The 14,411-nt window shown below is 56.3% G+C and overlaps 1 protein-coding gene across 1 annotated transcript; it reads right to left on the bottom strand.

Moving 5' to 3' along the window:
* Positions 1-4,331: 4,331 nt before the first annotated feature.
* Positions 4,332-13,116, bottom strand: SRC (SRC proto-oncogene, non-receptor tyrosine kinase; the record flags this gene model as incomplete). Its single annotated transcript, XM_082292954.1, has 11 exons — positions 4,332-4,614; positions 4,959-5,090; positions 5,245-5,398; positions 5,571-5,647; positions 5,728-5,907; positions 6,070-6,225; positions 6,481-6,630; positions 7,820-7,923; positions 8,668-8,766; positions 12,557-12,656; positions 12,876-13,116. The coding sequence occupies 11 exons, from the start codon at positions 13,114-13,116 to the stop codon at positions 4,406-4,408; spliced, it is 1,602 nt and encodes a 533-aa protein (XP_082149080.1). The 3' UTR covers positions 4,332-4,405.
* Positions 13,117-14,411: the final 1,295 nt, after the last annotated feature.

The raw sequence follows: 14,411 nt of genomic DNA, 5'->3' as shown, positions 1-14,411 counted from the left end.
TTGCAGTTCAGGGTGGGTCCTGTATACTCAAAAGCATTTATCCTGCGGGAGCCAGGGCTCCATGTTCTTGGGGAGTGCTACCACTGAGCTTTGGGTAAATGAAGGGGATGCTCAAGTCAAACAACAACTCATCCTCTCCAGTTTAGAGCCCACTGCCAGCACAAACTGCCCCTGCCTCCTCATTAGAGCTGTTCAGGGGCAGCCACAGCCTCACCCTAACACCCTCTTAAGACGCCTCAGCTGCCACTGAGGCTGAGGACAGGACAGGGAGAGGAGGAAGCAAACAGCGCCATAGGCAGGGCTTGGAAGTACTGAATCCAGTGCCCTCACCACCTGTACACAAACCACCTCAGTCCCCCCTGCACTGCCCCAGAGCTCAGGCTGGACAGCAGTAGCCTGGCCTCTCCCAGCACCCATCTCCTCCTCCATTTGCCCCCCATGGCCATCCCATTCTCAAACAGCAACGCCAAAGGTGCAGATCCAAAGGCTGGAGGAGCCACGGCCTCAGCTTCCCTCCTGGGGTGACCTTGCCAGCCCACCCCTAGCCCATGCACTGCACGTGAGCCAAGAGACCTGCACACAAGAGATAATCCCTCAATCGCTTAATTGTTTTAAAGACAAACAAAGCATAAAGCGTTACATTTTTAAGGTGATAAGACTGAGTCACTTACCAGTCTGAGGAGGAGGGGGCAGCCAGACTGGGACCTTGGGGCACTAAAGCCACCCCAGACAGTGGTGATGATGGTAGCGGTGAATAAACAGTAGCAGTGTTCACTCTGCATTTAGAAAGCCTCCTACCCCCAGCGCTGTGGATCCCAATCAGCACCCACTAATTACCTAAACAGAGCAGGCCTGTTTCTTGGAGCTGCTGATAAAGCAGATTCTGCTGAAGGGAGGCTGCCCCTGTCTTGTCCCCCCCAGTCCAGCCTGGGTGGCTTCAGTCAGGGACACCGTGCCTTGGATTTTGGCAGCACGAACACCACCCCTGCCCTGCCCTGGGCTTGCTTTGGGGCATGCAATGGCTGAGTCCCGCTCTGCCAGCGTGTCCTAGGCTGGGGGCACATGGAACACCCCTCAGGGCCTGACCCCAATGACCATGTCACTTGCTTTTCCTCCAGGACTGCTGGAGATGCCGGACATGGCCCTGATCCTGTGCTGAACCACAAGCCTGTGTGGGGAATGGCTCCAGCAGCACAGAAGCGGCACCAGATCCCAGAAGCGTTTTCCAGAAAAAGCGTCTGAAGCACCAGGAGCTTCACATGGGTACTGCACATGCTCCAGGTAGCATCAGCTCCTCTAACAGGGATGCTGAGGAGCTAACATGTCCTCTCATACACAAGTTACACTTCTGTTTTGTGAGGTCTGTTTGTATTTAATAATCAAATAGCAAAGTATTTACATCAACGTTAGAGTTTCAAAGCATCTCCAACCCCCCCACCACCCACAAAGCTGAACCTTTCCAGGTTTTTTTCCAAAGTTTTATTATTATCCAAAAAAAAAAAAAAAAAAAAAAAAAAGCTAAATATTTTACTTAGACACTGAAAAAGGCAGGTAAGGGAGATGGGGAGACACAGATCCACACGTTCTCTGCATAGTCAGTTGGAGATCTTACAAAAGACTGTAAAAAAATTATAACAGCAGAGGAGAATGACTTGTAGGGTTTTAGGGAGCCCAGGAAGCCAAGGAGCATCCTTAGGCAGGGGCTCCCCTCTGGAGTTTATTGGCTTAAAAAGTAAATTGGCAGACAGAATGATGATGGAGGGGAGGCTCTGGACTCCCAGGGCCTCCAGGTCACGCTGGCTGTGGTGGTGAGTCCGGCGACATGGGTCCCACCACAAGCACTGCACAGAAACACGGATGGACACACGGACATGTGGACACACAGCCCCGTGCAGGAGGGCTTCTCTGGGATTGCCTTACTGCCTTCTGCCGTGAAGGGTCCCCAGCACATCTCCTTCACCAGATCTTGCTGAAAAGCCTTGGGGAGTTAAGCCAACCCAGGGTGCTCCTTGCACCTGCTGCCTTCCAGAAAGAGCCAGAGGCTGCACTCGCCCTTCCTGTTCTGCTGCACCCAAGACCCTGCACGTGCAACAGACAACCAAAAGCCAACCTTAACACGTGTGCTTGTCTTCTCTCTCCCCAGCTTCCAGACCAAATCTGGCTTCCACATGTTACAGTTGTAAAAGGTTTCTCCCAGGGACAGAGATTTTTTATAATTCAGGCAGAGCTATGGCATAAGCCACCCCTTGGAACAGCTACCAAGGGACAGGGCGTTTGTGGCAGCTGCCCATCCCAAAAGGCTGCAAACATGGGAAGACCCAGAACATTGAGGTTTGGGGGGTCCCTGCCCATATGCAGAAATGCCAACACAGCAAACCTGCTAGGAAGGGAGGGGGGGAGAAAAGGCTCCAACTCCCAAAATGATTTAAAAAAAAATCCATTGAACCAGCTGCTGCTCTTCAAGCCAGCAGGATTTCTCCATACTGCTGAAGAGCCTGTCCAAACTGATTTTAAATGTTTTACTCATTAGAAAAGGAGCCACCAAACAACCAACCATGTACTTGGTTCATAAATAAGTGGCTTGGTCAAACCACTACACCGGGGAGCTGTGGGAGTGAGTGAGAGGCAGTGGCTTGCCTGGGTCCTGCTCTGGTGGAGATCTGGGGTGGGGGTTTTGGCCACCTTGTGCCCATGCTTGGCTCCCACCCAGCTTTTGTAGGACACTGGCACCACGGCAGGGACTGGTGAGGGGCGGCTTGGGTCTGCTGCCTGGGAGGAGGCTGTGCCAGAGGCAAACACCATCCCAAAGGTGATGGGGAGGCACAGAAAGCCCACTGCCTGAGGACTGAGAGGAGGGCACAGCCACTGGCTCCCCTCTGCAGGTCCTTCCCTCCAGCACCCCTGCCCCACAGCATCCCCCGAGCTCCCAACCCACCGTGCTCCAGGAGTGCATCCGAAGACCCCCAGGTCTCTCCGAGCAAGGGTCTCTGGGACCCAGGGGGTGAAGGAGTGAAGCTTTGTGAACCACCATGGTGAAAGGTTTCCAGCTGGGCACCAACGCATGCAATGAAGTCAAGGTCTGGGACAGTGCAGGGAACACTCAAGGGCTATGTACAAGCAGGTGCTGGGTGGGAGAGGGCAGGGAATGAAGGGTTGCCTTGCCGACACCAGGGATCAGTCCCATGGGATGTGTGTGGGACAAAGCTGGGCAGGAATAGCCACCCACAGCTGAGACACGGCTGAGGCCTTTAGAAGTGAGCATGGGGGAGATGAGGATGCAAACGTGGCACATCACTTCCAGGTGGTGGCATGTGGCTGGGGATGCTGCATGGGGACTGCTGCCTGGAAGCTGAGACACAATGGGTAGAGGGAAGGCAGCTAAAAACATACCAGGTGGACAAAATCATCTGTGAAAGTCAAGTACTTCCTCCAAAACATTCCCACACCCGGAACAGCTACATGGGCCATGCACCCAAGCCCCACAGTGGCACTGGATTTGGTGGTAGGGCCAGCCCAGGGGGCTCTGCTGGTGGGAAAGCTGGTGGCAGAGGTGGGGAGGGCAGCTGGGGGGTATTTCCCAAGGGTCTGGCTGGAAGACCTGGAGCATGTGGTGGGAGAAAGCGCAGCAGGTTGAGGGCTCTGCTGGCATCCCCAGTCCTGCTCCTGGGAGAGGTGAGACGTGTCCCTTGGGGGAACAGACATAGCTGGAAGATTTGATCATGTGCCCAGGTGCTCCTGTGAGACAGTGATGGTCATCAGAGCCTGGAGCAGTCACATTTCAGAGTCCCAGAACCCAGCAGCCATTAAGGTCATGGTGAGGCCAGAGGGACCACCAGAGTTCCACTGTCATCCCACGCCGCCACCACCACCACCCTGGCACGTCACCCCATTCAAGCCAGCCTCGGATTGTGACATCTCTGTGGCAAAACATCTCTTCCAGCATCCTCAGGAGAGCTGGAGCCAAGAGGAAGATGGTGGGGAAGGTGAAGGGGCAAGGAAATTTGTGCTGATTTAGAAAGGGGGTGCAGGAGACTGGGACCATGTGTCTGAGGTGGGGCGATGCTGTCCCCCAATTCCTCCTGGCTCACCCCAGAGCTGTGGGGGGAAAAAAGTCTCCCAAAACCCAAGTCTCTTGGCAGGAGATGCTCTGCTTGCCCTCCTGAGCTGGCTCCGTTGGTGCCCATAGGCTCCTCTCGCCAGCAGGACAGCGCCGCTTCGTTAAACCCGGGCCAGAAGTCTTAATGAGCAATGGGGGAAGCCAGCGGCTCCCCCAGCTGCATCCAGAGCTAATGCCCTGTCCTGCTCCAGGGCTGCCCCACAAACACAGCCCCTCGGTGGGGAGGCCAGCCCTCGGCGCCCCGTGGTGAGGACAGCAGTGTCCCTGGTGCCAGGAGGAGCCCCGTGTCTATAGGTTCTCTCCAGGCTGGTACTGGGGCTCTGTCGAGGTGAAGTAGTCCTCCAGGAAAGCCTGCAGGTACTCGAAGGTGGGTCTCTCCTCCGGGTCCTTCCGCCAGCACTGGCACATGAGGTCGTGCAGGGACTCGGGGCACTCGGGCGGGCAGGGCATGCGGTAGCCCCGCTCCACCTGGTCCAGCACCTCCCGGTTCACCATCCCTGCGAGCGGCCAGAGGAGACAGGGCATTGATCAGAGCCAGGCCAGTCCTGAACTGTGCCTGTCCCGGGGGGACACCAAGGGTGTCTGCCAGGACATGCCTTAGGGGCAATCCCAGTGACCCAGGGAGAGAGGAACCTAGCAGCACTTGTCCCTGTCACCTTGCTCAGGGACTAGAGTAGGACAGGGTGGCTGGGACACTGCATCCTGGACAATATCTGCTCACCCCAGTGGGGCAGGATCCGACCTGGGAAGAGGCAGCTCAGGGGCAAGCGCTGGGCATGGACAGCTGGTGTTGGGCACTACAATAGGGACAGGGCCTCTGCCAGCAGGTGCCAGTCCTCACCTGGGTATGGCACTCTGCCCTTGGTGGTCAGCTCGGTCAAGAGGATGCCAAAGGACCAGACATCTGACTTGATGGTAAACCTGCCGTACAGAGCCGCTTCGGGGGCCGTCCACTTGATGGGGAACTTTGCACCTGGATGGAGAGGCAAGGTGAGGGGGTGCCTCCAGGACCCCCATGCAACCAGAGCCATGTGCTGGCTCCAGGCACAACGCACACCGTGGGGGCCGATGGCCATTGCTCCGGTGCCACCTGCCCGGGTGCGGTGCCGGCAGCCGTGGGCACTCACCTTGCCGAGCGGTGTACTCATTGTCCTCGATGAGTCGTGCCAAGCCAAAATCAGCCACTTTGCACACCAGGTTCTCCCCCACCAGGATGTTGGCTGCCCGTAGGTCCCGGTGGACATAGTTCATCCTCTCCACATAGGCCATGCCAGATGCAATCTGTGGGGACCAGCATGTGGGGCACTGTGGCTGACAGGGTGACACGAGGGTCCCCAGGGAGAGCCCAGCACCCCACTGCCTGACCAGTGACAGCCACCACAGCCCAGTGAGAGGCTCAGGCAGCCAGTGCCCTCACAAGGAATGTGGGAGGCCCAGAGATGTGCAAACTCACCTGAGCAGCCATATCCACAAGCTGGGGCAGCCGCAGGTACTTGCCCATCTCACCCTTCAGGAAGTCCAGGAGGCTCCCTGTAAGGAAAACCATGGTCAGAGCAATCTGGAGGAGCAGAGCCCCTCAGCTGCCCCCTCGGTGTCCCTCCCATGCTCACCCTTGCTCATGTACTCAGTGACGATGTAAATGGGCTCCTCTGACACCACAGCGTAGAGCTGAACCAGCTTCTCGTGCCGGAGCTTCTTCATGACCTGGGCTTCCTGCAGGAAGGCCTCTGGGGACATGGTGCCAGGCTTCAGTGTCTTGATGGCCACCCGGGTGGTGCCATTCCAGGTCCCTGTGGCACAGGACATGTTGCTCAGGACACGCGTATGGGGCAGGGAGCCGTGTCCCTCCACTGCTCCCCCACCCCACCACAGGCTCCAGGCATCTGCAGATGGCTGGGGACAGGATGCAGGTGGTGACACAGAGGGGACAGCAGGGTGGGAGTGGTCCTTACCCATCCACACCTCTCCGAAGCAGCCCTGTCCCAGCTTGACCTCCAGCCGCAGTGATTCCCGGGGGATTTCCCAAGCATCCTTGGCAAGGCCTTGGGTCTGGGGCTTGGACATGGGGCAGACATTGGTGAGACGGTGGCACAAACCATCAGCATGTTCTGGCACAGGAAGGGACAACAGCAGGGTGACACACGGGTATTTAGGCATGTGATGTCTACCCCACATCTCCTGCAAACACCTTGGGGACCTGTACCCAAACCCTCACCCTCTGCCCTAAAACCCAGTCCCACACAACTGGTTTGGTGTCCCCCAGCTCAGCAGTGACTTCCCTGCAGCACCTGCCCAGCAGCAAAGGCAGGGACAGCACCCAGGATGCCACCCCGACCCCCAGGGGACCCCGTATGGCTACCCACTGGAGTAGTAGGCCACCAGCTGCTGCAGGCTGTTGAACTGGGTGCGGGAGGTGATGTAGAAGCCGCCACTGTCCAACTTGCGGATCTTGTAGTGCTTCACGTTGAGCCCCTTGGCGTTGTCGAAGTCGGACACAGAGAGGCAATAGGCACCTGTGGGCAGGACCGAGGGGCTGGGGGAGGTGTGCCATGGATGGGTGCTCCCCATGGCGTCCCACCGTGGGTGGGCATGGGGAGGCAGGACTGGGCACGGAGGTGCTGCTTTCACCCAAAAGCAGAGGATGGGGAGCAGCTCCTGGCTGCACGAGCTGGCACCAGGTGCCAGGGAGGAACGGCACAGCCATGCCACGCCATCACAACCTCCAGCTGCCCTCTGCTTGCACAGCAGCTCTGCCAAGCCTTGCCACCAGCCATCCTACAGGATGTGCTAACAAGGGGAGAGGAGCAGGCAAAGCCAGGCTGAGGGGAGCTGCTGACCAGCAACTCCTCAGCATCTCAGAGAGGAGCCAAAGGGCTGGTGGGCCCAACTGCCTCCTCCACAAATCCCACCATGGGCATTGCTTCAGGAGCTTGGCTCTGCTCTGCCCACATGAGAACAAGGTGGTCTTGCTGGGGCCACAGATAGCAGAGGGGAAGATTTATGCTGCTGCTTAAAGGAGCTGTTTCCACCAGGATAAAATAAATAGTGATAAGTTCAAGGCATAAAACCACAAGGGAACATCAGGGAGCTTTTCCCAAAGGGGCATTTGGAGCCAAAAGAAACTAAATTTCCATCATCCTCAGCAGTCAAACCTCACAGATCACAACTCGTGTTTTGGGAGACAGAAAACAAGTATAAAGACTTGTCAGACTTGAAAGAGGGACTAAAGTTCATCACTCCCTAGGCCTGACTGCCCAGGAAGAACACATTCAAGATTTTGTCACTATACAGGAACCAGGGGAAAACCAAAAAATCATCTGGTTGGGGGTGTACAAAAACCCAACCAAACAAACCAATAACAAAAAAAACAGGAAAAGAGACCATCCTGCCTGGTGGTCTTTCCAGAGTTGGTGAGACCCCTGGCTTCCACCCTGCCATGAGCTGAACCATCTCTGTTCAGGCAGAGATGTTCTGAAGGGCACTCACTGGGCAGGCAGTGGTGGGACAGAAGTGGCCGTGTCCCTGCAGCCCATGGGCTCAGTGGTGTAACAGTGCATTTGGCACAGGCCAAGTGTCACTGGTGATGTGATGGCCACGTCAGCATCGGCTCCCTGGAGACCAGCACCAGCAGGAGAGACCGAGGGGACGCAGGGTACCCCCACACCCCCAAGAGAGGGTCTCCTCCAGGCCAGCCCTGCTCACCTTTCGTGGTCTCGCTCTCCCGGACCAAGAAAGTCCCTCGGGGGTTTTCGGGGTTGAGCAGCAGCCGCTCGGACTCCCGGCGAGTGATCTTCCCAAAATACCACCTGCAGGAGAAAGGCAGTGGCTCAGCACCTGGCACTACCCCCCCTCCACTGCCTGCCCAAGCAGGGGGCTCAGCCCTGGCCCACCCACTGCAGGTTTGGGAGACCAGGGGCTGCAGCTCCAGGCTCTGGCACCTCGGGGTGTGCCATGTCCCTGTACAGCCTGGGCTGGGCATTGCTCCCCTGCCATGTGGTGCCACACCTTCAGTTAGACCAGGTTGCTCCAAGCCCCATCCAAACTGGCCTTGAACACTTCCAGGGATGGGGCAGTCACACTTCTCTGGGCAACCTGTGCCAGTGTCTCACAATCCACTGGGTAAAGAATTTTCTCCTAACATCTAATCTAAATCTCTCCTCTTTTAGTTTAAAATGTTTCCTCTTGTCCTCTCACAGGCCTCTCTGCCTGTGTAAAAAGTCTCTCTCTCTCCTTTTTAGGAACCCCCTTTAAGTCCTGAAAGGCTGCAATGAGATCTCCCTGGAGCCTTCTCTTCTCCAGGCTCTCCATAAAAACCAGACCAAAAGCATCCACAGTCCTGCTATGCCACCGCTCACCCCTCCACCATGCAAGCACACTGCAGCTCTGCACTTAATGGTCTTAAAGACAGGCTGGTTTGCACATTCAGCAGGGAAAACTAACAAAAAGGAAAAACCCAGAGAACTTGGAGGCTTCGCCCAGGAGCGGGGCAGGGGTGGAGGGGGAGCGCTCGGGGTGTGTTTGCTATAAACTGTCTAAAAGATGGCAATTACTCTTCAGCCTGGATGGAGTCTGAGGGTGCGACATAGTTACTGGGGATGTAGCCCGTCTGTCCTGTAGTGAGGGAATGAGCCAGCCACCAGTCACCTTCCCTGCAAGAGAACCAAAACACACTCAGTGTGAAGCCAGGAGCCCCCTGGCCAGCCCCTCACCCGCCCACAGGCACCGGGGGAGGATGAGCCAGCACAGAGCCCCACTGGGAAAAGGTGCGGCCCCACAGACCCCAACCCCACAGCCAGACCCCAGCCAGGAGTGTTCCTGCTGCCAGCCTCTTCCCGTGGCTCCGTTTGGGTGAGCTCTCATTACTGGGGCCACCCATCCACATGTGGAATGCTTTAAACCTGAATCAGGCAGGGCAGCCAGCAAGGCAAAATACCTTTGGAGCCACCTGAATGGGAAGGGGATCTGGCTGGAGGCTGTGAGGCACTGGGGGTCCTGGCAGCAGGGAGCAGCAGGCGAGGGGAGGGACAGGAAACAGGGAGAAGCGACAGATTAATGGCAGTGATTATAAAAGGCACCAGGAAGACCCAAGGGAGTTAGTTAAACACAGGCTGCAGAAAAGCAGCAGGACAGGGCTGAGGCTTGGGCAGGGGCTGAGCCCTGCCCAGCTGTGGTGTCCAGCCTGGATGCAGTGGGATGTGTCCAGCCCGGGTGTCCCATTCACAGCCATGGGATGGACACCCTGCAGGGCTGTGGCTCTGACCGTGAGCCTCCTGCTGCCCCAGCGAGGGCTGTGCCTGCACAGCCACCAGTGAGGCTCCTTGTCCCTAAAAACCTGGGGCTGAGCCACTGTCCATGCCTCCTGCCCGGGCATAGCGGCCCCAGGCACGTCCCCAGGAGCTGGAGGGTGCTCTGCCCTCCTTCCCGCCGGCTCCTGCTCCGGATGGGGCTGGGAAGGACAACAAATAGAGAAGAACAAGAGGGCAGCAGGAGGCGGCTTCCCCTTCCTGCAGACAGCAGGGCTTTTCCTCCCACCACCTGCATCTTCTTGCCCATCAAAGACAGTCACTGAATTCATCCTGACCACAAGGGAGACGAGGCTACGGGAAAACTGCAGATTTGTGGGAACAGCACCGTAAGGATTCAAGGACTTGGCAGGACAACGTCCGCAAACATGGTACAGAAAAACACCAATAACCTCAGTCACCACTACAAGGCTCATCAGACCACATCCAGACCCATCCCTGACCCTGCAGACGTGTAAACCTCCATCCTTGCTCCAGACTCACCAGCTGCTTGAGACCTGTGCTTTTCCCAGCTAAACCAGTGATGCTTCAAAGCACCAGGATAACCCAGACACGGCCCCCGGCTCCCTGCTATGGTGTCAGTGGGGTGGGGATAGGAGTGCCTTCCAGGCATCTCCTCCCACCCATAGAGCTGGGCTCTGCCCCTGGACCAGCCTCACAGCAGCCCTGGATGACATTTTAGCTTCTTCCAGCCCCAGCACATCTCATGGCAGGCAGCTTGTGCTCCTCAGCCAGGGCTGTTGCCCCAGTCACCTTTACTGAGGTGGCTCTGAAGGGGACAGGAGGCTGGTTGGGCTCCTTTCCCACAGGACCAGAGTAAACATCTGCTTGAAAAATGCCCAGCTTTTGACTTGTGGCTTCATTCCAGCTTGGGCTGCAAGGCTACAAGCTGGGAATTCAGCAAAACAAACTATTCCAAAAATGTCTCAGTGGGGAAAAAAATAATAATCATCATCATCATCAAAACAAAGCATTTCAACAATTCCCTGCACAGTCTTACCCAAAATATCCCACCACATCCCAGCTGGCTGCCTGCTGGCTGGGAGGAGACTCCTTCCCACTAGCAATGGTACCACAAGAGCCTTCCTGAACTGGGTGGATTGGTAGGATGACCCAGAGCAGGGAGGTGAGCGATGTGGAGGCTCCTCCTCTCACCCTGAGCAGCCCCAGCCCCATCAGATCAGCCAAAACCTGCTGCCACCCTGCAAAGCCACCCTAGCCATGGGCTCCCACTATGCCCAGCACTTGCCAGCCCTTCCCGGACTGAACCCAAGTCCCCTTCCCACAACTCCAGGGCACTGACTGTCCTGCCAGGGACCCTAGAGGAAGGGGACATCACACATCTGTCTGTTGCTGTCCCCAAAGTGCAGCAGCCCGAGCTGTTCACAGACTGTGTGAGCATCTCAAGGAGGTCAGTGAGAAGAGTGATTCACCTCCTGAGCACTGCACAGACTGCCCAGCTTCCTCCACTGCCTCTCTCCCTGTGGACATTGCACCCACACAAACACTGGGAAGGTTGGCAGCTACATCCTGCACCCTCCACCAAAGGACTGCATCACCAAAAAAAGCCCTTTTGCTCCCCAGGATGCTGCAGAGCCCATCACAGACCAACCCTTCCCTCTGTCCAAGCCTTTGACAAATAGCAGTAGAGGAAAAAAATAGTGCAGAAACCCCAGAACTGATAAAAGGCATAAAACCCCCCCCCTCATATGTGGGTCTGATCTGGACCTCCAGAGCTCACTTTGCAACAGTCCAAAGCAGAACTCAAGCATGGAGCTCACACACTGCTGAGACTGGAAGTAAGAAGCACCAAAACTCCCAAATTCAGGCTTTTCCTGCAACACTGAAACGCTGCCCATCCCAGACTTCATAGATGAAACACATCACCATTAATAAACAGCATCGGAACAATGAGAACAAGGATCAGATTGAAAACATGTTTGTGCCACACTGCCCAAGCATCTCAGGAGAAATCTCACTCCTGGGATGTTCCCTCATCTTTCCACCCTTGGACTTTGCAAAGCTGTTTTGGGTGCCTGTGTTGGAAGGCAGCAGTGGAGGGGGAGCAGGAGCTGCAGACCCTGTGGCAGCTCCATGGCTGGGGACACTGGCTCTGCCAGCCAGGCTCTGGACTGTGCGTGCCCCCTGTCAGGATGGACCACACATGGGTTTAATGCAGGATCATTTTCAGGAGCATATTCCAGCTGGTCATGCTGCCCTGCACGTGATGGATGTGCTGTGGGGAGCAGGATGGAGAGCAAACCAGGGGGTCAGACCCCTAAGGGAATACTTGAATCACCAGAGCCACTCATGAAATATAAAAGTAAAATTAAAAAATGCAGAAGAAAAATGCAAAGGCCAGGGGGGAGTGGAGAGCCAACCTGAAAGAGAGTGCAGAGGGAAGCCAGGCATGGACAAGGGAAGGGGATGGGTTCAGAGCTCCCAGGTGCAGACACAGCTCTGGATGGAACAGTTCCCCAGCATGGGAAGGAACTCCCTGCTCTGTTCTGATCACTCAGGTGGGACAAATGCAACCAACCACAAAACCATCTGGAAATCATCTCCTCCCAGCCCTGCTCCATCCAACCTGCCCTCATGTGGGCAGCAGATGGGCTTTGGTTATTTAGGTCATTTTTAATAATAGTAAGAATGTGCAATACACACCTGACATCCACTTTTCTCCTAAACGGCAGCATGGAGGGAGAGAAAGAAGAGTCAAGAGAGAAGCTGAGACCAGAGACAGCATACAAGCACAGGGGAAAGCACCCATGAAGCTAAGGGATGTGTCCAGGCAAACAAAAGGGAGCTGAGCACGGATGGGGACGGGACTGCTGGGGACGTGGCTCTGTGTTGGAGGGCACAGAATGGCCAGCAAGCAGAGGACGTGGCTTGGTGACAAGGCTGTGAGGCCACAGTGACCAGCAGCAGGGCCAGGAGGATGAGGAAGCAGGCAAGTGACTGCTTCCAGTGTCAGTGTCCTTGGACAAGTCATCGTGTCCATGAGCATTTTGGCACATCTCTCTCAGCACCCACCCCTGGGAGAGCTGGTCCTGCCAGGCTGGGGGGGGGGTTCCACAGCAGGGACAGAGGTGACAGCTCACCACATGGGCTTGGCTGCAGGGACAGGGACACTCACGTGTTGTTGACGATTTGCAGGCGCTCTCCTTTCTTGAAGGACAAGTCCGTTTCGGTCCGGGACTCGTAGTCGTAGAGGGCCACGAAGGTGGTGACTCCCCCTGTGACAAAGAGCACTCAGGAGGGGCACAGCCATGGGTGAGGCCATGGAACAGTGCTCACCACCCTCTCACCATCCTCCCACTGGCTGATAACACAGATCTGCTCCTCCCCCAAGCCCAGAGCCCCTCAAAAGCCCGAGACCCCAAGAAGCTGGACACAAACCCACCAAGACCAGCCTGAGACCCTCCCCACCCTGGCGAGCCCCAACCCACACGGACCAGCCAGCGCCCCGGCACGCTGCGGCGAGGTGACCGTGTCAGAGGTGTTGAAGCCTCCAAAGAGCTTGGATTCAGCAGCCATGGTCCCAAAGGAGCGGCTGGGGGTGCGGTGGGCGTCGGGAGCAGCCGCCTTGCTGGGTGTCTGCGAGGCTGGGTAACCCCCATGGTGGGTGTTTTCAGCGGGCTCCAGGCTGCGCCGGCGCTGGCTGGGGTCTTTGGGCTTGCTCTTGCTGCTCCCCATGGTCCCGGGCTGGAGGAGACACAGACATCCAGAGGGCTTCTATTATTATTGTTATCATTATAGTAATTATTATTGTTAATAATAAGAAGTTGTTTCCCAGGGCTCAAGTGACAGATGCCGGCCCACCAGGAAACGAAACAACCTCTGGAGTCTGTTCAAGCAGCAGCTGCCGGGCAGTCTGGCCATCCTGCCCTTGCCCTGGGATACCATCGCCCCTCATTAACACCGAGACACCTCCTGCGTGGCTGCAGCAGCCAGTGAAACTGCCAGGACACGCTTTGGGAGCAGAGGGAAGCACGCTGAGCCGTGGCAGTAAAGAGTAAGGATGCTGAGCATGGAGTCTGGACCTGTGCTGAGACTGTGGCAGCTCTGGGGCCAGGCATCTGCCATGGGACATAGCTCAGTCCCCACATTTCCTCCTACACGTGAGTTTCTACCAGGATGGGGATTTAAGTAATGAAGATGGACCTTTGAAGTCCAAAACATGCAGCAAACAGGATAAAAGTTTAAATCAGGAGCAGTTTCAGGCAGTTTGCAGCTAAGGACCAAGGGATCTCGCCTTTATATATAGTCAAATAGTTTATATATAGCCTTCCTTTCCACTCAAGACCACACTCTATAAATACCTTCAAGGTAATGACATAAATGAAGGCAGGGAATTATTTGCAATCTCCAAAGATGGCAGGATACCCAGCAGTGTCCTGAAGCTATGGACAGAAATATTTAGGCTAGATCACGCATGGCAGGAGGGAAAAGGGAGGTGGAGACAACTAGGGAGGAGAGTATCTCTGATAAGGAAACACAAGCAGGGAAGCAGCAGAGGAGGCAGCTGCTGCCCACAGGGTGCAGACTTGGACGCAGCCATTCATGAGGTTTTGGGAAGGCTCAGCCCCATCCAACAGAGGGTTTTTCTAGCCCAACTTTGGAAAGAAGCTCGGGCTGAGCCCCCCAGAGCCATGGGTAGCCCCAGCAGCCTGCACAGCCCCAGTGCCACTGTGGCAGAGCCCTCAGCTCTTGCTGTGGGAAAGCTTAGGGGTGCCAGGCACAAGCTGCTCCCTTGTCACCCTCAGCTCCCCTCCCACAGTGAGGGCTTTGCCTGACGATCAGGGCTGATTTCCCAAAAGACACAATTTCCATCTACTGTTTTCCAGCTCCCACACTGCACAGAGGACCAGCAGTGTCCTTGTGTGACCCATGCCGGCAGGCTCAGATCCTGCCAGGGTTTGGGAAATGTAATGAACTGACTTTTTTTGTGCTGGGTATGACTCCAGCAGCCACTCCAGCGGGCAGCAGAG

The sequence above is a fragment of the Coloeus monedula genome, assembly GCF_965178545.1.
Source record: "Coloeus monedula genome assembly, chromosome: 17".
In the NCBI taxonomy this organism is placed as follows: Eukaryota; Metazoa; Chordata; class Aves; order Passeriformes; family Corvidae; genus Coloeus; species Coloeus monedula.
Note: the sequence above shows the minus strand (reverse complement) of the source record. Positions and strands in the feature narration are given on the sequence as shown.